The sequence below is a fragment of the Crocodylus siamensis genome, chromosome 6 (genome assembly GCF_052110815.1).
Source record: "Crocodylus siamensis isolate JL-2025a chromosome 6, ASM5211081v1, whole genome shotgun sequence".
Lineage (NCBI taxonomy): Eukaryota > Metazoa > Chordata > Crocodylia > Crocodylidae > Crocodylus > Crocodylus siamensis.
Window position 1 is genome coordinate 3247558 of NC_143400.1, and position 26592 is coordinate 3274149.

At 68.7% G+C, this 26592-nt stretch overlaps 2 protein-coding genes across 5 annotated transcripts; one reads left to right on the forward strand and one right to left on the reverse strand.

Moving 5' to 3' along the window:
* The first annotated feature begins 529 nt into the window (after positions 1 to 529).
* Positions 530 to 12186, forward strand: SIPA1 (signal-induced proliferation-associated 1). Its single transcript, XM_090054943.1, is given in 17 exon segments — positions 530 to 658; positions 1261 to 1309; positions 2574 to 3539; positions 3815 to 3903; positions 3905 to 3946; positions 4195 to 4374; positions 4605 to 4779; positions 5058 to 5161; positions 5306 to 5463; positions 6115 to 6682; positions 7148 to 7422; positions 7533 to 7751; positions 8309 to 8375; positions 8698 to 8851; positions 9078 to 9141; positions 11595 to 11667; positions 11794 to 12186. Coding segments are annotated over 15 exon segments (3057 nt in total). The 5' UTR covers positions 530 to 658; positions 1261 to 1309; positions 2574 to 2872; the 3' UTR covers positions 12016 to 12186.
* Positions 12187 to 14037: 1851 nt separating this feature from the next.
* Positions 14038 to 25877, reverse strand: EHBP1L1 (EH domain binding protein 1 like 1). Of its 4 annotated transcripts, XM_090054907.1 has the most exons (21): positions 25131 to 25877; positions 23276 to 23333; positions 23092 to 23187; positions 22860 to 22913; positions 22587 to 22756; positions 22275 to 22426; positions 22013 to 22048; positions 21848 to 21931; positions 21377 to 21713; positions 21163 to 21247; positions 20157 to 20314; positions 20017 to 20065; positions 19451 to 19933; positions 16877 to 19342; positions 16548 to 16602; positions 16388 to 16443; positions 16156 to 16276; positions 15729 to 15828; positions 15058 to 15131; positions 14861 to 14975; positions 14038 to 14285 (listed from the first exon to the last, which is right to left on the reverse strand). In XM_090054907.1, the coding sequence occupies exons 1-21, from the start codon at positions 25232 to 25234 to the stop codon at positions 14201 to 14203; spliced, it is 4938 nt and encodes a 1645-aa protein (XP_089911033.1). In that variant the 5' UTR covers positions 25235 to 25877; the 3' UTR covers positions 14038 to 14200. The 4 variants fall into 4 exon arrangements, with proteins under 4 accessions (XP_089911033.1, XP_089911030.1, XP_089911032.1 ...); XM_090054904.1 differs by having other exon boundaries at positions 16877 to 19933; XM_090054906.1 differs by lacking the exon at positions 22013 to 22048 and having other exon boundaries at positions 16877 to 19933.
* Positions 25878 to 26592: the final 715 nt, after the last annotated feature.

Consider the following 26592-nt stretch of genomic DNA (forward strand, 5'->3'; position numbering starts at 1 on the left):
AGGGGGCGCTGGGGGGTGAGGAGGGCGGGACTGACCCTCATGAATATTCATATATTCTAATTACCGTCCCCAAGTGGCCTCATATAACCAGGATCCCCCGGCACGTGGGAAAAGCGTGGCAGCCCCAGTCAGCCGGGCGCCGGGCGCCTGGGTTCACTCGGGTGCTGGGGCCTGGGAGCCCAGGTGCCTTGGTTTCTTGGGTTGCGGCGGGGTGAAGAAGCCCATTCAGGCTGGGGGGGCAGCCCCTCACCTGTGTTTTGGGGGCTAGGTGGGGCAATCACAGCCCTGCCATTGCCCCGCACTCCCAACCCGCGGCCCCGGCCCTCCTCACCCCATGGGCGGGTCGGGAGTGAGGGCCACTGCCAAGGTGGGGGCAGGGGCTGCGGGTCGGGAGTGTGGGGCACCGGGCCGGGGGCCAGGGGCTGCGGGTCGGGAGCCAGGGGCACCGGCCTGGTGGGCAGACCAGCACAGGTCACGTGTGTGTGTGTGCGGTGGGGGGGTCCATCTCGGGCCTGGCTCTTCCTGAGGATGTGTCGTTGTGGGGGGTGACGCACGGGGCCACGCTCCGGCTCCGCGTTGCACCATCACTTCCCGCGCAGCAGGAAACGGCACCGCGTCGCGCCGCCTGCCTTGGCCTCGCAGCTGCCCGTGCCCCCAGGTACGAGCCCCGATGCCCCAGGCTGCGTGGGGGGCTCCGGGTTGGGAGTGGGGGACACTGGCAGGGATGGGGGGGACAGGGGCCTGCGGGTCGGGAGCGAGGGGTACTGGCAGGGCTGGGGGGTGCAGGTCGGGAGTGAGGGCACCAGAAAGTTTGGGGGTGCCCAGGTCCTGGAGGCCAGGACTGAAGGACACTGGCAGGGCTGGGGGCTGCAGGTCGGGGGTGAGGGGCGCAGCAGGGTTTGAAGGGGCCAAGGAGCTGCAGGTGGGGAGTGAGGGGCACCAGCGGGGCTGGGGTGGGGGGCAGGGGCCCGCCAGGCCCTGCCTCCGTCCGCTTGCCTGCCCCCACCTGGGGGTCCGTTCCCCCAGGCAGGGAGCCCAGGAGTCCGAAAAAACATCCCAAGGCAGTTCCTGTTTCCTGAGTCTGCAGGATCCGGCCTTCGCCTGCACTTCCTGTCTGAAACTCCCCCAGGGGTCAAAGGGCAACTGCCTTCCAGAGCCCAGCCTAACACCCCCCCCCAGCCAGCTGCATCACAGCCAGGGCCCACCCCAGAGACAGCCGCATGTGGCGGCCGGGGCTGACCCAGCTGTGTCTGTCTGCAGGCTCCTGTGATCCCCCCTCCCTGGGCTGGGACCTGGCCCTGCCGCGCGGGTGAGTAGCTGTGGGGGGGTCGAGGGGAAATGCCCCCCTCCCCAGGGGTCTCTGGCCCTTTCATAGCCTCCTCAATGGGCCCCCAGGTGTGTGGGGGGCGTCGGGGTGCTGCCTGCGGTGCAAGGGGTTAACAAGCAGAGTCCGCACTTGGTGCAGGCGTGCAGAACCCCGGTGGCTGGGACACGCGTGTGCATGCACACACGTGCAGAACCCAGGCATCTGGGACACATGCATGCATGCAGAGACACGTGGGTGTACACACATGCAGAACCCAGGCGGCCAGGACACATGCATGCGTGCGTGCGTGCGTACACACACACACACACACACACACACACACACACACACTCATATGTGCAGAATCCAGGTGTCAGGGGGCCATGCACACAGTGCAGACACACACACAACCCGGGCGCCTGGGACACACATGCACAGCCCAGACATCTCCCCCCCCCCACCCGAACCGAGGCAGACACGCAGAGCCCAGGTCTCCGGGACGTTTTCACACCCCCATCCCCCCCGCATGCCGCTGTGGCCTTTGGTGCAACTTCCTTTTTTGAGCAGGGGGGCAGATGAACCACCGAGAATATATCCCCCTAGCAGCCCCTCCCTCACCCTGGCCAGCCCCCTCGTGTATGGGGGCCGCGGGGGGGCGTCGCTGTGTACACTAGGGCAGTGGTTACTTCCCCCCCGCACTGTCCTCGCGGGAAGTAGTTGGGGGGGAGCCGTGGTTTCCTGCAGTCCTGGCCACGGCGCGTGGGTGGCCTCACACCTGCCCCCCCACTGCCTGGTGGCACGTGGGTGGCCTCACACCTGCCCCCCCACTGCTGGTGGCGGGGCAGTCCCCGGGCGCTGCAGCAACAGAGCTGGGTGCGAAGGGGAAAGGCACCGGGGCAGTAGGAAGAGAGTGGCCCCGTGCTGGGGCGGAAAGCAGCCGGGTAGCGGAAGGGAAATCCCCGGGTGCGAAGAGGGGAAAGTGCCCTTGTTTTCGAGAGGAAACGTGCGGGGATCGGGGGGACCCGGGTGTCGGAAGGAAAATGCCCGGGTATTAAAGTGGGAAAGTGTCTGGGTATTAAGAGGGGAACATGTGGGTACTTTGTGGGGGGAGGGGGACCAAAAAAAGTTCAGCTGGGGGGAGGGGGGAGTACCCAGGCATTTGAGTGCTGAGGTGGGAAGTACTGGGGCATGGGGGGTACCTGGGTATCGGGGGGTACTTGAGCATCCCTGAAGGGGTCTCGACCCTGACTCCTGCCGTCTCCCACAGGTGCCGGCCGCCCCCACCAGCCGCTGCCTCCCCCAGCCAATGAGGCCTCAAGCTGCCCCCGCCCTGCGCCAGCCCAGCAGCTGATTGGCTGCTGGGTTGCAAAGGAGGGCAGGGCCAGGCTCCCTCCCACCTGCTCCAGGCCCGCCAGCCAATCCTGTCGCTCCCTGCTCTCTCACTGTTTCTCTCTGGGCTCCCCTCGTGACCCTGCCCCAGCCAATCGGTGGGTCCCGGAGGGGTCAAGGGGCATCGGGGGCCACTTAAGGGCTCGGGGGCAGTTTGGGGGGGGGGGGGGGGGCGTTATGGAGTCGGATGACCTCTTTGTCCGCAAGATCCGTCGCCACGCCCTCCGCCCCCCCCTGGCCTCCCTAACCTTTGACCCCAAGCCCCCAGGGACCCCCCACCGCAGCACCCCTCCTTCCCCAGCCCCGCCCATGCCTTCCCCAGGGGAGGGGGACAGCCACGACCCCCCCACAGAGGGCGGGACCCCCCCGGCCCCCCGTTTCCGGGATCCCCTGGTGCTTTTGGGGCTGCCGGGGGGGTGCGAGGGGGACGCGGAGGGGTGGCCGGCTGAAAGCTGGGCCCGGTACGTGGCGCACCACGACGTGCAGAGCATGCTCTTTGACCCGCGAGAACTCACACGTGCGTGCGAGGGGCACGAGATCTCGGGGGCGTCGGCTGCTGGCCCCCTCCCGGAGCCTGGGCAGGAAGGGGAGGGGGGCTGGTGGGCTGGGGGGGGCGAGAGTGACCCCCCCCTGGTGCTGAGCTGCCCCCGGTTCCGGCGGGAGACAGGGGCGCCGGGCGAGCAGGGGGAGGTGCCGGGGCTCGGGGTGTCCCCCTGGGGGGAGCCCAACGCAGCTGTGAATGTGCTGGAGGGCAGTGCCCCCCCCCGCGGGGCCCGGCCCCCCCATGCCATCGAGCACGTGGACCTGGGGGCCACCTACTACCGCCAGTACTTCTACGGCCAGGGTGAGGCCCTGGGGTTGAGGGCAAGGGGGCAGGGGTGGGGGCAAGGGGTGGGGAGACGGCGCGAGGGGTTGGCGGGGGGGCGGGCGGGCAGGCTGGGGGTGGGGGCTCTGGGCTCCGGGGTCACGGCGCAGGCGGCGAGGGTCAGCAGGGCTGATTTGGTGGGGGGTCGAAGGTCAGGACTGGGCTGGGGTGGGGGTGTGGTGTCAGGGATCGGGGTGGGGGTTGGAGGGTGCAGGTGGGGCCTCCTCCCCCCTCACCCCCCCGTGCCCCCCCAGAACACCAGAACTTCGTGGGTGAGGACGGGCGCCTGGGCCCCGTGGCCGTGTCGCTGCGGCGGGAGGAGAAGGAGCCGCCCGGGGGCGGCCCCCCCCCTCACCCTGCACCGCCTCATCATCCGCACCAGCCAGGTGGGGCTGGGAGGGTCTCGGGGGGGGTGCCAGGAAGCAGTGGGGGGTCCATGGGGCGCTGGGGCTGTGGGAGGGGAGCTGGGGGGCTCGAGGGGGGCAGCAGGGGTTCATGGGGGAGAGATGTGGGTGGGGGAGGGGCTGTGAGGGGGCACTGGGGATGCATGTGGGGGTGCTGGCATGGTGAGGGGGGTTGGGGGTACTGGGGGCCCCCCACTGCCCCCCCGTGACCCTCCCGCCCATGCCAACAGCTGCGGGCCCTGCGGGCCTCGGTGCTGGAGGAGGCGCTGCCGGGGGCCGGGGGGCCGCGGGCGCTGTCGCCGCGGCGGCTGCTGGAGCTGGTGGCGCCGGCGCTGGAGTTGGGGGTGCTGCGCCTGGCGTCGCCCTCGCCCCGCGTGCCCGACACCCTGCTCAAGCTGGACGAGCAGGGGGTGAGTGGGGTGCCGTGCTGGGTGGCGTCCCCGGGTGGGCTGGGGGATGGGGCCTGCCCTGACTCCGCCCTCCAGTGAGCTTGCAGGGGGAGGGGCTTCAGAGGGGCGGAGCGTGGGGTGCCGCCTGGGCCTACCCTGCACAGTGGGCTGCAGGGGGCTGGGGAGCAGCGTGGCCCGGGGTGCCAGGGCGTGGCCGCCCCTGACCCCGCCCCGCCCCGCCCCGCCCCCAGCTGAGCCTGCAGCGCAAGGTGGGGGTGCTGTACTGCCGGGCCGGGCAGGGCTCGGAGGAGCAGATGTACGGGAACGAGGAGGCCGCGCCGCCCTTCCGCGACTTCCTGGCGCTGCTGGGGCAGGTGGTCGCCCTGCGCGGCTTCGCCAAGTACCGCGCCCAGCTCGACACCCAGAGTGAGCCGGGCACTGGCGGGTGCAAGGGGCCGGGGGAGGAGGGGGCCTTGGGGGGGCTGGGGGCATTGAAGGGGGAGCGGGGGACATTAAAGCGGGGGGCTGAAGGGGGCACCAGGAGTGGGGCAAGTAGGGGGCATCGAGGGGGGACAAGGGCTGGGGGTAGGGCTGGAATAGGGGGGTCTCTGGGGAGCTGGGAGGGCCCAGCAGTGCACGGGAGGGGGAGAAAGGGCGGCTGCTTAAGCAGGCCCCCCCGTTAACCCTTCTGCGCCTGGCCGCAGCCGACTCCACGGGCACGCACTCGCTGTACACGACCTACCAGGACTACGAGGTCATGTTCCACGTCTCCACCATGCTGCCCTACACCCCCAACAACCCCCAGCAGGTGAGGGGCAGGCTGGGGCACCAGGGAGGGGGCAATTGGGACAGGTGGGGTTGGGGGGGCTGGGGGCCCTGAGGGGGTATCGGGGAGGGGGTGCCCAGGGCGGGCGGTGTCCGTGGTACCAGCCGCGTCTCCCCCTGGCAACAGCTGCTGCGGAAGCGTCACATTGGCAACGACATCGTGACCATCGTGTTCCAGGAGCCGGGGGCGCTGCCCTTCACGCCCCGCGCCGTCCGCTCGCACTTCCAGCACGTCTTCATCGTCGTGCGGGTGCACAAGCCCTGCACCCCCCACACCAGCTACAGGTCTGGGGAGGGGTGGGGTGGGGAGCGGAGTGTGTCAGAAGCATGCGCGAGTGTGCGAGGAGCCTGCCTCAAGGGGCTGGGTGGGCAGGGCACCTGCAGGACATGTGTGCCGGGGACTTGCGTGGAGTAGGCATGAGTGTGTAAGGAGCCTGCACTGAGCGTGTTGGAGTGTGTCTGTCTAGAGCCTGCACTGAGTATGCAGAAGATTATTGAGCGTCTGAGCATGAAAGGCACTTGCACTGAGTGTGCCAGTGTGTGCCCAGAGCCTGCACCAAGCATGCACACATGTGCAAGCATACAAGGCGCTTTCACTCTGTGTGTGCGTGCATGTGTGCATGCACGTGCAAGGTGCCTGCATTTTATGTGCAAGTTTGCTAGGTATCTGCATCGAGTGTGTGTAAGCACGCAAGGAGCCTGCATTGAATATGCAAGTGTGCAACTTGCCTGCATTGAGTGTTTCGGAGTGCAAGGAGCCTGTATTGAATGTGCGAGCATGCAAGATGCCTGCATTGAATATGCAAGGGGCCTGCATTCAGCGTGCAAGTGCACAAGGTGCCTGCACTGAGTGTGCGCAAGCCTGCAAGGTGCCTACTTTGAGCGTGCACCTGTGTGAGGAGCCTGCCGTGGCTCACCCCCGTCCCCCCTGCGCAGCGTGGCGGTGACCCACAGCGAGGACATCCCCCCCTTCGGCCCCCCGCTGCCGCCCCCAGGCACCCGCTTCCCGCACTCGCCGGCCCTGCGCGCCTTCCTGCTGGCCAAGGCCATCAACGCCGAGAACGCGGCCGAGCGCGCCGGGCGCTTCCGCGTGCTGGCAGCCCGCACCCGGGCCCAGTATCTGCAGGACCTGGCGCGGGCTCACGCCACGACGGCCAGCCTGGAAGCGGCCGCCTCAGCCCGCCGCGGCCCCCGGCTCCTGCCCCGGCGCAGGGGCGGGGGCCTCCCTGATGCCCTCCAAGGGGCCCTGACGTGGCGAGTGCGAGCCGGGGACCCCGAGGCCGGCGGCCCCGAGCAACCGTGCCGCCTGGGGGTGTCGGCTGAGCGACTGGTGCTGGTGGGCGCCGAGGGGGTGCTGTTCCACTGCCCCTGCCGCGACGTGCTGGCCTGGGCCTTCGCCGGCGAGGCCGCGCTGGACCTGTACTACGGGCCCGGGCGCTACCTGCGCCTCCACCTGCCCCCCGCGCGCCCCCAGGACGCCCGTGCCATTGTGCGGCGGCTCCAGGTGGGCATGGCTGTGGGCTGTGGGCCATGGGGGTAAGATGAGGCACTATGGGGACATGGGCAGGGTGAGGGGAGCTATGGGGTTGGGGGTGCTATGGGCAAATGGGGGGCAGGGTCCAAGGGGGCTGTGGGGACATGGGCAAGGCGAGGGAGCCTACAGGGTTGTGGGGAGCAGGGGCCAGATGGGGGGTGATGGAGACTGGGGGGTCCCGATGGGGTTATGGGGGCCAGGAGCTAGGTAGGGGCTATGGGGACACAGGAAGGGGGTGCTATGGGGTCAGGGGACCTGTGTGGCAGGGTGCTACGGAGCTGTGGGGGGCAGGCAGGGGCCAGGTGGGTGCTCTTGGGTTGTGGGTGGAGGGCACTATGGGGTCACGGTGGGTAGAGGCCGGGTGGGCGCTCTGGGGTCCCGGGTGGGGGGCACTGGGGTCCAGGGGCCATGGTGCTGATGTCTCCCTGTGCCCAGGCCGTGTCGCGGGGCTGCGAGGCGCGGGAGCTGGCTCTGCTGCGGGGGCCCCTGGGCACGCTGGGCTTCGAGACAGATGCCGAGGGGGTGGTGACGGCCGTGGAGCGCTTCACCTTCGCGGCCCAGGCGGGGCTGGCGCCCGGCGCCCGCCTGCTGCGGCTGTGCCAGCGCGGCCTGGCAGGCCTCAGCCCCCCCCAGCGCCGCCGCCTGCTGCGCGATGCCCCCAAGGCCTGCGTCACCGTCCTGCCCCCCGACGACAACGGCCGGCCCCGCCGGTGAGCTGGGCAAGGCAGGGGTGTCTGGGCGGGGTGGGGGGCGCTGGGGCCAGGCTGCGTGGGAGGGTCCTGGGGTCTGTGCCCTCCACTCACCACCGCTCGCCCTGCAGGAGCTACTCGGAGCTGTGCGCCCTGGCCCAGCAGGAGAAGCGGCACAGCCAGCCCCTGCCCCCCGACGAGGCCCAGCCGTGCCCGGGGCCGGGGGTCCAGGGGGGCGCGGCGCTGCAGCTTTTGCGGGCACTGTCCCTGCAGGAGGGCCCCCCCCACCGCCTGGCCGAGGAGCGCACCGAGTTCCCCCGCAGCTGCAGCGCCCCCCTCGGTGCCTCCACGTAAGTGCCCCCCGCAGCACCGCCCCCAGACCCCCCACATCAGTGCTCTCAGGACCCCCCAGACCCTCCCAGCTCCCCCCCAGGAATGCCCCCTGGGACCCCCACAGCCCCCCGTGTGAGTGCCCCAGGACCCCCCCCCCACAGCCCCTCCCACATGGGTGCCCCCAGGACACTCTGCAGACCCCCACAGCCCCCACCACTTGAGTATCCCCCCAGGACCCCTCCTCCACCCCCCACCATGCGTCCCCCCAGGCCCTGTGCATGTGCCCTTTGGGGGCCCCCCAGCAGCCCCCTGCATGACAGCCCCCCAGGACCCTCCCCAGGGCCCCCGGGAGCGTCTCCCTGGAGTCTCCCCAGAGCCTCCTTGATGCCCCTGTGACCCTCAGAGCCCCCTTATGTGAGCCCCCCCCAAGCCCCTGGTTGTGACTCCAGACCCCTCCTGAATGTGTCCCCAACTCCCCCCACCCCCCGGACTCCCCTGCCTTCATAAGTTGCCCCCCAGGACCCCTGGCAGGGCCACCCCAGGAAGGTCCCACAGTGCCTCCTGTCCCCCTTAGGTCCCCCAGCAGTGATGAGGAGGGCCCCATGCTGCCCGACCCCACGCCCGACCTGCTGCTGGGCACGGTGAGTGTGTGTGTGCGTGGCACGGGGCATGTCCCACCCCCGAGCTGGCTGCCTCTGTTATACCCAGCCCTGGACATCCACCCCAGAGGCAGCTGCATCTATTATACTGAGCACCTAACACCCACCCCAGAGCTGGCTGCATGTTATACCCCACTCCAGAGCCAGCCACCTCTGTTATACCTAGCTCCTACCCCAGAGCCAGCTGCAGCCTGTTATACCCAGCCCCCAGTACCCACCCCAGAGCTGGCCGCACCTCTTATATCCAGCCCGCAGAACCAGCCACACCCCAGCATAGAGCTGCTAACATCCTGTCTCTTCCCAGGACCCCCCAGGGGACTCCCCAACAACACCCCCCAGAGACAGCTCCTTCACCCCTCCTCCTGCCCCCCCAGTCCTTTCAGAGGCAGGCGAGGAGGAGGAGTGGGAAGCCGTGACCACCGTCTGTAGCAGCATCCTGGAGACTCTGGCCAGGGAGGGTGAGTCGGGAGGGTCCAGAGGGGTTGGGGGGCCAGCAGATTGGGGGATCTCCATGGGGGCAGGGAGGGACTAGCAGCAGACCTGGGGCTCAGTGGGGAATCTGGGGGATCCCTGGGGGGTGCAGGGAGGCATATAGGGGGGTCCTGGGGGGAATGACAGGAACCTACAGTGGGGAAGGGGCACATCTCACCCTGCCTGCCCCCCACATTATCTCCCCACACCCAGGGCAGCACGTGCCGGAGCTATGGGAGCCCCCCACAAGCAGCAATCAGAGGGTCCCTGAGGAAGAGTGAGTAGGGGAATTGGGGAGGGGGTGGGGCTTACATACTTATTTATCTGAGCCCCTCCCCGTGCAACCAGCCTCTCCGCCCAGCTCGTGCACCTTGCTGACCAGGGGCTGAGTTAAATGAAAGGGAGGGTCCAGTGAGGGGCTGAAGGTGTGTGTGGGGGGGCCTATACCCCTCTATCTCTGCACCTGTGCCCCCAAACCAGCCCCTCCGCCCAGCTGGCGCTCCGGCACTGTCACCTTGCTGACCGGCGAGGAGTTGCATTGAAGGGGGAAGCATTATTTTAAAACCGTGGCTTGGGGAACCAGAGAGCTGTTGGGGGACGGAAGTTGCCCCCCCCGCCTCGCAGAGCTTTATGCAGCAGGCGCAGAAACTTCTTCGGCCCCTTGTGACTTGCTGATGCACTATTTCCCCATGACGGGCACCTAGCAACGGCCCTGTCTAGACTATTTGCATCACTGAGGTTTCCCCGTTGAGGAAGTTGCTGTGCGCGGGGCTGGACCTTGAGGGGAACTGGACCCTGCCTGCAAAAAGCGGGGGGCCAGCTGGATGGGGCAACAGGGGAGGGTCTAGGAGCCTTGGGAGATCCCAGGTGCCCTCGGGGGTCTGCAGCGCCAGGCAGCTGTGCAGAAGGGCGAGGCGGCTTTGGGACGTAGCACTAGGAGCATTGGTGCATCCACCCGCCCCCCCCCACCCCTCATCCCTCCCTCCCTCCACCCTCAGCTACAGCTCTGGGTGCAGCTTTGGGCGCCACAGTAGGAACGTGGCCAGCGGACCCAGGGCAGTGATTCCTCCCCTCTGTTCAGCACGGGGGAGGCCACATCTGGAGTCCTGCATCCAGCTGTGGGCCCCCCACTACAGACAGGGTGTGCCCACGTTGGAGAGAGTCCAGCGGAGGGCACTGGACCAGGCACTGGGGCTGGGGGACAGGTCTGGTGAGGAGAGGCCGAGGGAAATGGGCTGATTTAGTCTGCAGAAGAGAAGACCGAGGGGGATTGAATAGCAGCCGTCACCTCCCTGCAGGGGGGCTGCAAAGAGGCTGGAGCTGGGCTGGTCCCAGTGGGGGCAGACGACAGGACAAGGGGCAATGGGCGCAGGCTGCAGCCAGGGAAGTTGAGGCTGGCCATTAGGAAGGACTCTCTCGGGCGGGCGGTGAACCACTGGTGCAGGCTCCCGGGAGCGGCGGTGCAGTCTCCATCCTTGGGGTTTTGAAGACCTGGGAAGGCCAAGGCTTGGCTGGGACGGTGTGGTTGGGGCTGGTCCTGCTTGGAGCAGGGGGGCCCGGACGACCCCCGAGGTCCCTCCTAGCCCCCGTTTCTCGGCGTCTAAGTTGCAAAAGGGCTGGAGCTCACCCGGGGCGCGGAGCGCAGCCCCACCGGGAGAGGCAGAGGAGCTGGGCACGGTCCGCTGACGGGGACCCGAGAGCCGGCCGCGAAGGGCTGCCCCCTCTTGCTGCCGAGAGGGGGGCGCGGGGGCAGGCGACGGAGCAGGGAGGTGGCAGGGCGGATGCCCAGGGGAGTCGGGGACCCTCCGGCACCGGACGGGGACGATTGAGGCACTGAGGCCTGCTCTGCTATGGGGACTCCCGGGGGCTGGGCTGTGCTCGTTGCCCCCCTGCTTTCAGCTCCGTGTCAGGGGTTTTAAGCCCCTTGGCTGGGTGCCGTGTCTGGGCTGTGCCGATGCCCCTGCTGGGACCAAAGCTGGAGGGTCTTGCTCTTCCGCGCGGGGTCAGCTGATGCCACGTGGGGGTCAGGGAGGATTTCCCCCCCCGGTCAGACCGGTGCGGGGGGTGGGAGGCTGCAGCAGGGATCCCTGGAGCGTCCAGTACCAGCCGTGGGTCCGCGGCAGGGCAGGGCGCGATGTCTGGTGCTGTGTCGGGGCGGCCGGGGGCTTGACGGAGAGGCTGGGACAGCGGGGCCGGGGCCGGGGCTTAGAGCCCAGGTGACTCGTCCAGTTTTAATGGGCTGGGCTGGGGCTCCTCGGGGCCCGGCCGGGGCCACCCCCAATTCCAAATCCAGCCCCTCCGCCCGGGCCAGGTGACCGCGGTGACCAGGGCCCGAGTGCGCTGAACAGTGGGGTGCAAGGAGGGGCTGCGCGGTCAGGGTAGCACAGGGAAGGGTGAGGGCCCCCCATGCCCCTACACCTGCACCAGCCCCTCCGCCCGGCGCACGCTCCGGCGCTGTCACGTTGACCAGGGGCTGAGTGCATTGAATGAGGGGGTGGGTGCAGGGAGGGGCCGAGGGGGTGGGGCAGGACACAGAAGGGTGGGGGGCTCCCTTATGCCGCTGTACGTGCACCCTCTCCCCAGCTCGCGCTCCAGCGCTGTCACCTCTGTTGACCCAGGGCAGAGTGAATTGAGGGAGGGGGTCTCTAGTGAGGGGCTGAGGTTGGGGGCCATACGAGGACCCCCAGCCATCCACGCCTGTGTATCCTGACCCCCCCCATGTCCCCACAGGGCCCAGGCGCTGTCGGAGAAAGTGTTGTACCTGGAGTCGCAGGTGCGAAAGATGCAGGAGGCGCTGCAGCAGGTGCATGTGCTGGGGGTGGGGGCAGGTTCCTGGGGTGGAGGGGGGCAGCTGAGGACTGTGTTTGGGGGGGGTGAGCCTGGGTTTTGGGGGTCCCCAGGCTGACCCCCCCCATCCCACCCCTCCCAGGAGCAGGTGGCGAAGGCGGCCCTCCAGGCAGAGATCCAGACCCTGCGCCAGATTCACCCGGAGCTGGGGGATGCCCCCCCCCGGGTCCCCCAAGCCCCCTCCGAGGTGGGGGGCCATCCTGCACCCCCACACATGGTCTGTCCCCCCTTAGTGCATCCTACTGTTGACAGGGGGCTGGGGAGGCACCCCCAATTCAGGGCCCTCGCCCCAGGGGACACATGAACGCACTTGCACTAGTCCCTGTCCTTGCACACACGTGCTCCAGCTGGGAACCTGGCATGCTCATGGGCATGTGCCCCCCCCCCCCCCTTACTGTGACACAGAAGCTGTGAGTACCCTGTCCCGCCATGTCTGTATCCATCCATTGCCCCCCAATAAAAACCCCGCTCAGTTGCCCTTGGGGCTGCTTCTGCACAACGGAGCCGACGCCTGGGTTTTCTGGGGAAGGGGGGACTGGGGCCCGGACCCCTGGGCTCTCCCCAGCTGCGGGAGGGCGGGGGGGCTGGTTTGAGGTGACCAAAGGCCTCGCCAAGGCCCCAGGCAGCAGGGCCAGGTAGGGGCTGCCTCAGTGTCCCCAAGGGGCCCCCACCAGCCCCTGGGCGGTGGCTGCAGGTGGTCCCCGTGGCTGGGGCCTGCCCCGGGCCCCTGGTCCAGGTGGCAGGCTGGTGGGGGCTGGGCCCTTCAGTCCTGAGCCCTGCTCCTGCCCCTCCTTGGCTCTTCCCCCCTTTCCGCTTGTGGGGTTTTCTCCTCTTTCTTGGCCTTTCCCCTCTTCGTTCCCAGGTGTTTCCCCCTCTGCTTGGCCCGTTGCCCTCCCAGGTTTGGGTCTCCCCCCTTCACCTCTGGGGTTCCCTCCTTGTTCTTGGACCTTTTCCTCCTTGCTGTGGGCTCCTTCCCCCTGGGTCTCCCCCCACTCCTCAGGCAGAAAGGGGAAGAAGAAAGAGGTGGTGAAGGAAGAAAGGGGAAGACCCCTGCCCTCACCGTGGGCTGCAGGAGAGGAGGGGTCGGGGGCAGAACAGAGGAGGGTTTGGGGCAGGGGAGACGGGAGGGGGAGCAATAGAGGGGCTGGGGGATAAAGAGGGGGGCTGAGACCCTCAAGAAGAAAGGGGGGTGGTGGAGAGACCAGGAAAGAAGGGGAAAGATCCCAGGACAAGGAGAAAAAGAGGCAAGAAGTGGGGGAAGCTGAAGACGAGAGGCAGGACCCAAGGAGAAAGTGGGGGCAAGAGCCGGGAAGAAGAAGGGGGACAGGCCTCAAGAAGGAGGTGGGGGGACCCGAGACCAAGGAGGGAGGAGACCAAAGGGAGAAGGGGGAAATGGCCCAGCAGCAGGAAGGGGAAGAGCTGGGGAAAGGGAGGAAAAGGTCCGGGGAGGGGGGATGAACAAGGAGGAAAGGCAGGAAGACGGCAGGAAAAGCCCCAAAGAGAAGGGGGGAAAGGAGCCGGGAATAAAGGGGGAAGCGCCAGGAGTGACGTGGGGAGAGCCAAGGGGGGGCAAGAAGCAGCAGAGAAAGAGCCAAGGACAAAGTGGGGCAAGTGGGGGGGCAAGAAGAAAGGGGGGAAGAGATTAAGAACCAGGAGCAAAAGACACCCCCCCCAAAGTTAGAGTGTGTGTGTGGGGGAGTGCGTTGGGCGGCAGAGACCGAGGAATAAGGGGGAAGAGACCCCCGAAGAAAAGGGAGCGGCCGAGACCGGGGGAGGAAGAGACGAACGCGGAGGAAAACCCAGAAGCAAAGCAGGGGCAAGGAGAAAGGGGCGCTTGGGACGAGCCAAAGGGGGGGAGAGCCCCAAGGGGGAGCCGAGCCGACGCAGACCCCAGCCCGCAGAAGCAAGACAGGCCCGGCGCCGAGGGGGGCAAGACCCCAGACAAAGGGGGGGCAGGGTCCAAGGAGACAAGGGGGAGATGGAGGAGGGGGACAACCCCCAAGAATAAAGGGGGGAGAGAGCCAAGGGGGGGAAGAGAGGGGGAAGGGGGCAGAAAGCAAGGACAAGGAAGAAGGGATGGGAGAATGGGGGGGAGACCCCCACAGGAAGGGGGAGAAAGGGAGGGCAAAGAATAAAAGGGGAAAAGCCAGCCCCTCCCCCTTCCACCCCCCAGGTCTCCCACTAGACCCCCCCCATCCACTCCCTTGGCCCTTGTCCCCCCACAGTCAGCGCCCCCCCACGCCACTCCCACTTTCACCAACACCCCATTGGCTCCACCGCTGGCCAATGGGAGCGTCCAGCTAGCCCCCACAAGCTGAGCCGGGGGTCCTGTCCACGTCTCCTTTATTGCAGGCTCTGCAGCCAATGAGTGCAAAGGAAGCGGGGGTGGGGAGCCCCCCTGGCGGGGGGTAAGGCACACGCGTTGCACACGCCAATAAATAGCTGGAGTCTCTGCTGGGGGGTGGGGGTCCGAGCGCCCCACCCCTGGCCTAGGTGATGCGGCACCGCTCCCTGCGGATCGACCGCCGCCGCTGTGCCAGGCCTCGCTCCAGCCGCGCGTCCTCCTCCAGGGCTCTGCGGGGACAGGATGGGGGGCAGAGCTCAGCACCCAGAGCCCCCGGGCTCCCACCAGCCCTGGCCCCAAAGCAGCGCCGGGGACCCCCAGGACACCCCAGTCCCCTACTAGGTGAGACCCCCCTTAAACAATGTCCAGTCCCCCCAGGACTCCCCCCCAGACATGCAAGTTCCCTTCCCACACACAAACCCTCCAGCCCTCCCAGGACCACCCCCCGACCTCTGCTAAGTGACATCCCGCAGCCCCCACCCCAGACCCCTACTAGGCAAGATCTGCCCCCCCACACCCTCCAGCCCCCCTCCCACCTGGCAAAACATCCCCCGCCCTGCCCCCATGCATCCCCATGACCCCCCTGGCCAGAGACCCCCCTGTAGACCTTGCAGCCCCCCTCAGCCAGCCTCCACGACCCTCCCCCAGCCAGGGAGGGCTCCTATCCCTTCCCCTGCCGGTGCCCCACAGACCTCCCAGACTCCTGGGTTTGCCCCAGCTGGCCCCTCCCTCCTAGCCTGGCCCAGATGGGGGTCCTGGGGCCTGGTGGGGGGTATGAGGCTGCCCCCCCCAAGCCTCCACTCACATCCTCTCCTTGATGTCCAGGTCCCGCACCAGTTCATCCCGTTGGTTCACCAATGACACCAGTTCGTCCAGTAGCAGTTGCTCCCGCCGCTGCTGGGCCTCTGTCTTCAGCCAGTCTGGGGTGGGGGGAGGAAAGGGGGAGCTGAGAGGGCTGGGGGCAACTCCCCCCACCCCCTCCATCGGGGGCCGGGCACTCACCTTCAATGGCCAGCATGGCGCGCAGCTCCCGGCTCAGGAGCTCAAAGCGGCGCTCCAGGTCCTGCTCCTCCATCCTAGGGGGAGAAGCGGGGGGGGAAGTCAGGGCTGGGGGGGTCCCAAGCTCTGCCCTGGGTTCTAAAACCCCCAGCCCAGCCCTGGGTCCCTCCAGCCTCCACCTGCCCCAGTAACAACTTCTTCCCCATTTCCTGCCTCAGTTTCCCCCACTGCCATCTTGCCCCCCCTCCACCGCCCCAGTGGCCCCCAGGTGGTGCCAATCTCCAACCTCCAGCTGCAATCAACAACCCCCCCCCCCAGCTCCGGCAGCCTCGAGTGTCCTGATCCTGCCCTTCACTCCTGCCGCCCCCACCGGGCTGCTGCATCGGGGTCTTTCCAGCGTGCCCACCCCTTTCTGGCTGGGCCAGGCCGCAGGGGGCAGGGGGGCAGACCCTGCCCAGAGTCACTCCAAAGTGGTTGGACTTTGCCTGCGCCCGCTCCTCCCAGCCCCACGTCTCCAGGAGTCGGTGACTGCCCACCGAACGGTGCTGTCGGTAGGTTCCAGAGTGAACAGCAGGAAACAGAGGTGGGGGGCCCTGGACTGGGGTCAGCCCCTCCCCCCATAACCCCCCCTGCCCCCTTGCTCCACCCCTCCGGCCCCAGCCCATGGGACTCACAGCAGCTGGAGCTGGTCCTGGCGCCGAATCAGTGCGTTCTTCTTGTTCACCAGCGTGAACCACTCTTGGATGAGCTCCTCCTCCCGTGGGCGGTCCGTGCCTGCAGTGGGGGGGGGGGTGAGCCCAGATACCCCCAAGCCCCCTTTACCCACCTCCCAAATGCCCCCAGAACCTCCCCCCAGATCCTCTCTGCCCAGCCCCGACACCCCTCAAGACCACCCCCACCCCTGCCAGACCAAATACTCTCATGCCCCCCAAAGCCTCCCCTGGCTACTGCCTAGCCAGATCCCCCCGGCCAGCCTCCACGCCACATCTCTCTGCCAGCCTGGACACCCCCGCAGGAAGGGGGCAGAGGCCAGGAGAGTGGATAAGACCCCGAGAGCCCCCCTGCTCATGACGGGTTAGGGGCCGGGGGGCCCGTCCGTACCGGACCCCATGAGGAAGCGCAGGTCCGTCTCCACCACGGCCGCGCGGGCGTCCAGCTGCTGCTGCTCCACCTCCAGCGCCCGCAGCTCCGCCAGCACGTACTGGCTGGTGTCCTGGAACCGCTGGGGGGGCGCAGAGGTGAGGGGGGAGCAGGATGGGGCCCCAGTCCGCACCCCAGCATCAGGCCTGGATCTAGCCCCAGCCCCTGCCCCCCAAATCTCCTGCCCCCTTACCGGGCTCTCTTCGTCAGGGGAGCCAGGATCCGGGGGTCCCTGCTGCGTGGCTGCGGCTGGGGGGGGCAAAGGCGGGGTGAGGCTGGAGTGGGTGGGGGCAGCACATGCACGAGCATGCCGCACATGCCAGCCCCCAGCCCCAGCCCCTGCCGTGGCTCACCTGGGGGCAGCTGCGTCCGGGCGCTGGCGGGGGCCGTCACGCCTTCGCCGTCACCCTGCACCAGGGGAGGGAGATGGGTACAGGGCCCTGGAGCCCCAGTGCAGCACCCCCTGCCCACCCCCCCAGGACCCCCTTCTCCCTGCCTGGCCAGACACCCCCAGAGACCCCAAGCCCCTCTTCCCCAATCCCCACACCCCTTTGATCCCTCCCCAAGCCAGGGACCTTCCCACACTCCCTATGATAGGCCAGTGACCCCTCCCCAAGCCACATACCCCCAAAGGACACCCCCACACCCCACGGCCCCCTCCACGCCCCCAAACCCCACTCACAGTGCTGGCTGGCCGGGGGGGGGACCCGCTGCCCTCGGCCTCGTCCAGGGAGAAGGACTCGCTGCGCAGCTGGGAGCGCCGCTTGCGCACCAGGTCGGCATCGCGCACGTGGGACAGGCCGGAGCGGGCGGCGTGGGGCCGAGGCGGTGCCATGGGGCTGGGGCCAGCGCCGCCCCCCGACAGGGAGCGCGACAGCCGCTTGTGGCGGGGTGGGGGCACCAGCTCCCCGGTCCCCGCCTTCCCAGCGTCCTTTGCAGCCAGCTCCGGCTCCAGGGGGGACGTGGCTCTGGCCCCATTGACCCACTTCTTCCCAGCATCCTCTGCACCTGGGCTCCCAGCATCTTTTGCAGCAGGGGATCCAGACTCCAGGCTTATTGCTGGCTGGGCCAATTTCCCAGCATCCTTTGCTGTCTCTGTAGGGACCCCAGTCCCGGCATCCTTTGTGGCCCCTGTCACGGTCTCCAGCCCAGGATCCTTGGTGGCAGGTGGCCTTGTGGCTGCCGGCGGGGTGGCCCCATTGACCACCGCTTTCCCAGGATCCTTTGCTGCCTCCATGCTGGCCTCAGTCCCAGAATCCTTTGTGGGCCCCGCCTTGGCCTCAGTCCCAGCATCCTTAGACAACTCCTTTTGGGCCTCCATCCCAGCATCCTTTGTAGGCCCCGCCTTGGCCTCAGTCCCAACATCCTTTGCGGCAGGTAGCTCTGCCTCGGGCTTCATGGCTGGCTGGGGGATGGTGCCGTTGATGGCCACTATCCCAGCATCCTTTGCGACCCCTGCCTTGGCCTCAGCCCCAGCAGCCTTTGCCTCAGTGTGAGCCTCAATCCCAGCAGCCTTTGCAGCCCCCACCCTGACTTCAATCCTAGCATCCTTTGCTTCAGTGTGAGCCTCAGTCCCAGCAGCCTTTGCAATCCCTTCCTTGATTTCCATCTCAGGATCCTTTGCAGGCCCTGCCTTGCCCTCACTCCCAGCATCCTTTGCAGCCCCCACCTCGATCTCAATCCCAAAATCCTTTGCAGCAGGCAGCTCCACCTTGGGCTTCATGGCTGCCTGAGGGATGGTGCCATTGATGGCCACTATCCCAGCATCCTTTGTCACCCCTGCCTTGGCCTCAGTCCCAGCAGCCTTTGCCTCAGTGTGAGCCTCAATCCCAGCATCCTTTGTGATGCTTTCCTTGACCTCCATCCCAGGATCCTTTGCAGGCCCCACCCTGACCTCAGTCCCAGCATCCTTTGCCACAGTGTGAGCCTCAATCCCAGCAGCCTTTGCAATCCCTTCTTTAACTTCCATCTCAGGATCCTTTGCAGGCCCTGCTTTGCCCTCAGTCCCAGCATCCTTTGCAGCCCCCACCTTGATCTCAATCCCAAAATCCTTTGCAGCAGGCAGCTCCACCTTGGGCTTCATAGTTGCCTGAGGGATGGTGCCATTGATGGCCACTATCCCAGCATCCTTTGTCACCCCTGCCTTGGCCTCAGTCCCAGCAGCCTTTGCCTCAGTGTGAGCCTCAATCCCAGCAGCCTTTGCAATCCCTTCCTTGACTTCCATTTCAGGATCCTTTGCAGGCCCTGCCTTGCCCTTAGTCCCAGCATCCTTTGCAGGCCCTGCCTTAGCCTCAATCCCAAAATCTTTTGCAGCAGGCAGCTCCACCTTGGGCTTCGTGGCTGGCTGGGGGATGGTGCCGTTAACGGCCACTATCCCGGCATCCTTTGTCACCCCTGCCTTGGCCTCAGTCCCAGCATCCTTTGCAGCCCCCGCCTTGACCTTAATCCCAAGATCCTTTGCAGCAGGCAGCTCTGCCTGGGGCTTCATGGCTGCCTGGGGGATGATGCCGTTGACGGCCACTATCCCAGCATCCTTTGTCACCCCTGCCTTGGCCTCAGCCCCAGCAGCCTTTGCCTCTGTGCAAATCTCAATCCTGGCATTTTTTTCCTGGACCTCCATCCCAGGATCCTTTGTGGGCCCTGCCTTAGCCTCAGTCCCAGCATCCTTTCCAGGCCCCACCTTGACCTCACTCCCAGCATCCCTTGCTGCTCCTGCTTTGCCCTTAATTCCAGCATCCTTTGGGGCTCCCACGGTGGCCTCAACCCCAGCATGCTGTGCAGCGTCTGCTTTGGCCTTAATCCCAGCAATGTTTCCAGGTGCTGCCTCGAGCTCCATCCCAGCATCCTTTGCAGCCCCTGCCTTGACCTCAAGCCCCTTATTTTCTGTGGCCCCCACGTGGGCCCCAATCCCAGTACCTTTTGTGGGCCCTGCCCTGGCCTCTGTCCCAGCATCCTTTGCAGCTCCCACCTTGACCGCAATCCCAGCTTCCTTTGCAGGCTTTGCCTTGACCTCAATCCCAGCATGCCTGGCTGCTCCCACTTTGGCCATACTCCCAGCATCCTTTGCGGGCCCAGGCTCAGCCTCAATCCCTGCATCCTTTGCGGGCCGAGGCTCAGCCTCATTCCCAGCATCCTTTGCAGCTCCCACCTTGACCGCAATCCTAGCATCCTTTGCGGGCCCTGCCTTGGCCTCAGTCCCAGCATCCTTCGCGGGCCGAGGCTCAGCCTCATTCCCAGCATCCTTTGCAGCTCCCACCTTGACCGCAATCCTAGCATCCTTTGCGGGCCCTGCCTTGGCCTCAGTCCCAGCATCCTTCACAGCTCCCGCTCTAGCCTTTATCCCAGCATCCTTTGGGGCCCCCACCTTCGCCTCCGTCCCAGCATCCTTGGCGGCGCCTGCCTTGGCTTTAACCCCAGCACCCTTTGCAGCTGCAGCCCTGTGCTCCATCCCAGCGCTCTTTGCGGCCCCTACCTTGACCTCCATCCCAGCGGCCTTGGCGGTGGCGGGGGGCCAGGGGGGCTCGAGGGGCGCGGGCCCGGGGCGGGGCTGGCCCAGGCTGTAGGTGCTCTGGCTGCCGCCGCCGCCCAGCTGCACCAGGCTGAGCTCCTGGCCAGTGAAGCGGGCGCGGATCTGGCACAGGTAGGTCATGACGATGAGCTTGTCGGGCACGGCCAGGAAGAGCATGTCGGCCGGGTCCAGCAGCCGCGCGATGCCCAGCGCGGCAAAGCCGTCGAAGGCCTGGGGGCGAGGGGGGGGTGAGAGCCCCGCAGCGCCCGGCCCCGCCCAGGGCACGCGGCGCCCCCGTGCCCAGCCCTGCTCACCAGCTTGTTGTTCTTCTTGATGTCCAGGGGGTCCAGGGCCTCGTAGTTGCTACGGGGACAAGGCAGGAGGTGCTCAGACTCGCCGGGACCCCGCCCCCGGCTCCCTCCCGCCCCACCCCCCCGCCCCGCCCCAGCCTCACATCTTGTCGGGGTGGAAGCGGTGCAGGATGGCGCAGAACGCCAGGCCGTTGCGCCAGGCCGTGGTGAAGTTGGTGATGCGGATGCCGCGGTACCCGGCCGTCACCTCCTGGCACCACGACAGCAACGACTGGCTGGAGCTCACCAGCCCCGGGGCCTCCTGCGGGGCAAGCAGGGGGTGGGGGTGGGGACAGGGGGACACTGGGAAGCCCCCCCCCCTTAAACCGCGCCGGGCCCCCCCCGTACCGCCCCAGTCCCCCCCAGCATGGGGCTGGAAGCAAGGGGGAGCTGCGGGGTTAGGGGGGCAGAGCGTCAGCATTATCCCCGAGCCGCGGGTCCGTCCGTCTGTCCGTCCAGCCAAGCAGGAGCTGGGAGCGGGGGGGGCGGACGGGGGGGCGGACAAGGATGCGCCATCCCTACCTGAGCCCCCCCCTGCCCTAGGCTGTCCGGGGCTGGGGGATGAGGAGGAGGAAGAGGGGGGTCCTGCCTGGACGCCTGTATCCCCTCGCTGGATGGCGGCGGTGCGGCGCTCCTTGCCCCGGCCCCCGGCCCTGGCCCCCCGGTGTCTGCCCCCGCGGGAGGGTCTTGGGCAAAGCAGCGCCTGGGCTTGGGGGGGGGCAGCCCCTCCCCTGGCAGCCACAGAGGGTCTGGGCCCCCACAACCCGTCACCCCCCCAAAACAGGGCACGTCGGTCCAGGCCCCCCCCGTGGAGAGCCCCTGCCAGGGCGTAGGGGGGGCCGCCCCAGCTGGCGAGGGACAGGGGTGCTGGGGGCGGTCTCCGGGCACTGGCGGCAGCCCCGGGACAGCCGACAGCGCCAGCAGAGCCGCAGCCGAAGCCCCCTGCCCGGACCCCCCTCCCTGGGCCAGGGCGGTGGGGCTCGGGCCCAGGAAGACGAGCACGGAGAAGCCTGGGGGGGCCGAGCGGGGGCGCCGGGGAGGGGGCCGCGGGGGGCGGGGCTCCGAGGACCAGGGACGTGGCCGGGGGGGTGCAGTGGGGGCAGGGGATACCTCGGGGGGGGCGGAAGGGGGTGCAGGGGGCTCCGGGCACTTCCGCCGCCGGGGGGGAGGCACAGGGGTCCTGGCATCACCTGGCCTGGAGGGGGGAACAAGGGTCAGGGGTATCCCAGAGACCCCCCGCCGCTGGGCTCCCGGCTCCCCCTGCTCTCGCCCCAGCCCCCGCACCCCTCCCAGAGTTGGGGAGCACCCCGGGGTCCGGGCTCACCTCCCAGCCGCCGGCCGCTCGGGGGACGAGGCTCCTCTCTGCTCTTCTCCAGCCCCGGGGTTCCCGGGTGGCCGCTGGCCGGCCCTGGGGGAGGGGCCGGGGCCGGGGCCGGGATTGGGGGTCCGACGCGGGTCCTGGGCTTCCCTCGGCCCCCCAGGGTTCCCCACTTGCCCCTGGCTGTGCCCGACTCCACCCGTCCCACTTACTGCAGGGGGGGCAGTTGGCAGCGGGGCGGGGGCGGGGGCAGGGGCTCCCCCCGGCAGGGCCAGCTCCAGCACGGGGCGGAGGGGCTCCCTGGAGGGGGCGTCGGGGGTGTCAGCGACGTGGGCGGCCGGGACTGCGGGGGAGGAGACGAGGGGTCAGCGACAGCGGGCCACGGCTGGACCCCCCCCACCCCCCCCCCCCGAGCCAGGAGAACCCAGGCATCTGGGCGCCCGGCCCCCACTGCCCCCCGGCCCCCACCCCCTTTACCCTTTTGCGGGTGGGTGGCGCCTGCCCTGCCGCCCCCTGGGTCCTCGTCCTCCTCTGCCAGCGTGTTCAGCTCCCGCGATGGGTCTGGGGGGGGACACGGGGGGGGGGGGGGTTAGTTTCAAGCTGCCCCGGCTGTGATACTGGGGGGACCGGGGGGGGTCCTACCTGTGAAATAGCTCAGCAAGAGAATCTCAGTGAAACCTGGGGACAGACGGACGGACGGACGGACAGAGAGAGAGAGAGAGAGAGAGAGTGACAGACCCACGGGAGGGGGACGGACCCAGCCCCCCTTGCCCCCCGGTGCAGGAGGACCCCAGAGAGACGAGAAGGGAGAAGGAGAGCGAGGAGCGCGCGCGCCAGGCCAGCGGCCACGGCCCCGGGCAGGGGCTGGGGGCAGGAGCGAGGGGCCAGGGCAGGGGGCCCCCACCTGGGGGGCCCGTGCCGGGGCCGCCACTGTCCTGGGGCCGCGCCCGCCGCGTGCCCGGGTCCTCGTCGTCGCTGTCGGCGAAGTCGTTGAGGTCGCCGATGTCTCCGGGCTTCACGCTCATAAGGCTGGCCAGGCTCTGCATGTCGTCGTCCCTGGGGGGGCGGGGGGGCACTGTGTGAGGCGGAACAGGGCCCCCCCCCCAGCCTGGGGGCGCCCCTCTGACCCCTTGAACCGAGGCAACGGCCCAGCTGGGCCGGCAAGCGTGGCCGCCCCTGCCCCGCACCCTCGTGCGCCCCAAGCCCCGCGACTCACGTGGCCTTGCCCTCGTACAGCAGCGTGGCCGTGAGCGTGAGCTGCAGCGTGGCCGCCACCACCTTGGTGGAGCGGGGCCGGAGGCGCAGGCGCAGCTCCGTCTGCGTCGGGGTCGGGCGGGCGAAGCGCTGCAGGTTCACGGCCACCGAGGCCAGCACCTTCCGCGACTCCTGGGGGGCGAGAGCGGGAGAACCCAGGGCTCCGGCCCTCGCCCCGCCCCGCCCCCGGCTGCGGAGAACCCGGGGCTCCGGGTCCCCCCCGCCCGGCACTTACGTTCTCAACGACGAACATCCACTCCTTGTCCTCATACTCCTCGGCATGCGGGTCCTGGCAGCACGAGGGGCCGGCGTGAGCCCCTTGCACGAGGCCGTGTTACACAAGCAGCTCCCGCACTATTGCCAACCCAGCCCCGCCCCCCCTGAGCCCAGACCGCACCCATCACGTGCCCGGAGCGTGTCCTCACGGGGCAGCGGGCCGGGGGCACGTGCGAGGCCGGCCCACCTACCCGGTAGAGGGTGACGGTGATGTCCACGTTCTCGGGCACCATCCAGACCACCAGGCCGCGGTACGGGTTCTCGATGCCCGGCTGCCAGCCATGAGCCTGTGGGGGCAGAGCCTCAGTGCTGGCCCCGGGAGACCCCGCGCCCAGGCCTGGGGCCGGAGCCCCCAGCGCCCCCCCAGACCCCCACCTTGGTGCAGATGCGGCGGTTCCTCCGGGTCCAGACCACCACCAGCTTGTCAGGCTGCCTGGGGGGACACAGGGGTGTGGGTGCAGGGTGGGGTCCAGCACACCCACTGCCACCAAAGGACCCGGGGGGGGAGGCTTGGGGACGCATCGAGCCCGGGCGTCCGGGCTCCCACAGTCGCCCGCGACGAGCAGAAGCCGGGATGCGCGGGGGGCGGTGGGGCCGGGGGCTGTGGCCCAGACGCCGGGCTTCCTGCCGGACGGGCAGCTCCAAGACCTTTATCTCGGGGGCCAGGCCTCTGGGTGTGGGGAGGGCGCGTCCGGGGGGGGCTGGCCCGCCCTACCCTGGGTGCCCCTGAGATAAGGGCTAGACAGAAGTGGGGAGCCCGACCGCCCGCGGGCCCCCGCCCCCCGGCTTTGCTCCCATGAGTCAGCACCGAGCACTGTGCCAAGGAGGCCGCCCCCCCCCATTAACCCTTCCCTGCCTGGGCCTCTGCACCGCACCCTCCCGCCGCACCCTGGGTGGGGCTGGCTGGGTGCTGGGACGCAGCCCTGCGGGGGGGCGGTGCCCGGATGACTGGGTTCCCTCCAGCTCTCGGGGGTGGGGTGCGAGGCCGGGGAGCGGGGCTGGGCTCCCCCGGCTCGGGGCACAGGCGCGTCGGGGCAGGGCTCCGGCGTTGCATTCCGGACTCCAGGATCCCGGCCGGAGGCGCCGGGGCTGGGATGGAAACTCCGGCCCGAGTGCCAGGAGCTTGGCGGCTGCCTCTGCGGTGGGCGGGGGGGGGGGGGGGCTGGGGAGCTGGGCTGCGGCCAGCTCTGGGGTGGGCTGTGCCAGCAGCGAAGTAGAACACGTGCAGCGGGCTCTAGGGCACCGGGTGTCGCCAGTCGAGTGTAACCGAGGTGCGACTGCCTCGGGGGGGGGGGGGGGGGAGTGCCTGGGGTTGTGTGGTTGCAATGCGGCTGGCTCTGGGGTGAGACAGCTGAGTGGAACAGAGGTGTGCAGCCAGTGGGGGGCTGTGGGCTCTCAGCGCGTGTTCACCTTCCTGTCCACCCCCCATGGGAAACACCCGGACAACAGGCGGATACAGCCTGGTTGGCCCGGCTTCCGGCCTGGGGCCCCTCAGACCTGCGCCCCAGCCCTGCTGGTGCCCCTCACTCCTGACCGGCAGGCCTTGCCCCCCCCATCTATCTTTAGCCTGGGGGGGCAGGTGCAGGTGCTAATTTTAGACCTGGAGGGAACCGGACACCCCATCCCTGCCCCCGCACTGGCCCGGCGCCTGCAAGAGGGGGGGCAATAAGTGCTGCCCCAGGGGCAGGAGCAGGAGCAGGAGCTGAGGGGAACAAGGAGAGGGTGGGTCCTGTGCGGGGTGGTCTTGGGGTCAGCCAGGGGGCAGGGCCTGTGACCGAGGGGGTGGGGCTGGGGCAAGGGGCAGGAGAGCAGGCGAGGGGTGCCTAGGGGAGAGGCGGGGCTTGATGAGGAAAGGGGTGGAGCATGAGGAAAAGGGGTGGGGCTTCCAGCCCTCCTCTGCCCCCCGGGGCTCACCCCCCTCCGCCATCTGCCCCCCCAGTCCACAACTGCCCCACAGCCCCGTCTCCCCCCCCCGCTTCTATTTTTAGCCCCCAATGATGCAATATTGACCAGGCTCTTTCCCCATTTATGGGCATTTCGACCTCAAAAAACTAACAGAAAAGGAAAGGGGAAGTGCCCTGCGCATTGCCATGGAAACAGCCCCCAGAAGACCCCCCCCCCCCGAGCGCCCGGGGCTGGCTGGGCCGCGGGGGAAGGGGCAACAGCGCTGCCCACGGCGTGAGCGCCGCCGCCAGCAGGGGCGGCCCGGGGGTCGCGCGTGGGCACTCACCAGCGGCGCGAGCTCTCCAGCGCCAGCTCCTGGAATCCCGCCGCGAAGTGGAACTTGGCCGCGCGCTTCCCCACGCGCTGCAGCCGCTTCCACACCGACGTCATGGCGCCCGCGCCCCGGCCCGCGCCCCCCGCCCGGCCCGCGCCCGGCCCGCGCCCGGCCCGCGCCGCCCCGCCCCGCCCCGCCCGCGTGGGGCCGCTCCCCGGCAGGAAGCGAAAGCAGAGGCGGGGGGGGGAAGGAGCCGGGCGGGAGCGCGGCCGCAGGGCGCCCTCCAGGCGGGGGGCAGGGTCTAGTGGGTAGAGCAGGGCAGCGCGGACGCGGGCGGCTGGGGGCGCAGCTGGTGGGGCCCCCCAGCACTGGGGGGAAGACCTAGCGGTTAGAGCAGGAGAGCTTCGAGCCCCGGGTCCCTCCCAGCCACCCCGACTCAGTTGCCCCCCAGAGGCTCTGGGGGGCAGAGGGAGGGGTCATGGGGGCTGGGTGCCAGGCTGGGGGGGCAGGGCTGTGCCCCCCCCAGGAGGGATCAGTTCCCCGTAAGCCGAGCTGGGCCCTGGCACCGGCACTGGGAATTCGCAGGCCCCAAATTTAGCCACTGGCCAGAACCCAGGACCCGGGCTCCACCCGCTCTAACCACTAGACCACACTCTCCTCCCAGCCTGCGCGACAGCGGCACCGTAGCCACCCCTCCGGATGGCCAGGAACTGGTCTGCCCCTCCCCGAGGGCCAGTAGCAGGGGGCACATCCTGTGACCCCCATCCTATCAGAGCCCCCCCCCACAAGGGAGCTGCAGCCCCTGCGGTGCCCCTCACTCCTCCCCCCAGCCCAACACACGCGCACACCTGTACGCATACATCCGTGCACACACATCTGCACACGCAAGGGTGCAAAGATCCACGTGGACAAGCACACATGTGAGCAGACATGTGAGCTCTCTCTCTCACACACGTGCAACACCACAAGGCAGGATACATATGCACGGAACAGACACAAGGCCACAAAGCCTCACAGGGAGGACCCCCATACACAAGCATGTGCACACCCCCCCCCCAGCTACCACCTCCTTGCACAGCAGGGCTGAGCCAAGGGCAGCGGGTGCTGTAGACTCCCTTGAGCTCCAGCCAGGCCTCTCCCGCTCACCCAACCCCCAACCCTGCCTCCACCCCAGCTCCATGCCCCCAGCCACACCTCAGCCCCCCTGGCCCCCCACAACACATGGCCAGACACAGCCAGGGCCACCTGGGGTGCCCAGTTCCTCCCCTCTGGGATGCGGCTAGCTCTGGAGTGAGATGTGCCAGCGGCCGAGTAGAACAGAGGTGGGTGGCTCTGGGCAGCGTTGGGACCCTCGCTAGCCCAAGGCCAGCTCCAGGTGCTATGAGGATACCAGGCATCTCCGGCCCCATTCCCTAGCCAGCGCCCCACTCACTGCCTTCTGGATCAGCCCCCAGACCCAGAGTCCCCTCCCCGC

What these genes read in the sequence shown, in the direction of transcription:
- EHBP1L1 (XM_090054904.1), bottom strand. Translation starts at nt 25,234, where the DNA reads ATGACGTCGGTGTGGAAGCGGCTGCAGCGCGTGGGGAAGCGCGCGGCC. An exon ending in CTGTACGAGGGCAAGGCCAC is followed by an intron (nt 22,427 to 22,586) that starts GTGAGTCGCGGG and finishes CCGCCCCCCCAG; the next exon opens with GGACGACGACATGCAGAGCC. An exon ending in CTGGACATCAAGGAGAGGAT is followed by an intron (nt 14,286 to 14,860) that starts GTGAGTGGAGGC and finishes CTGTCCCCGCAG; the next exon opens with AGCCCTGGAGGAGGACGCGC.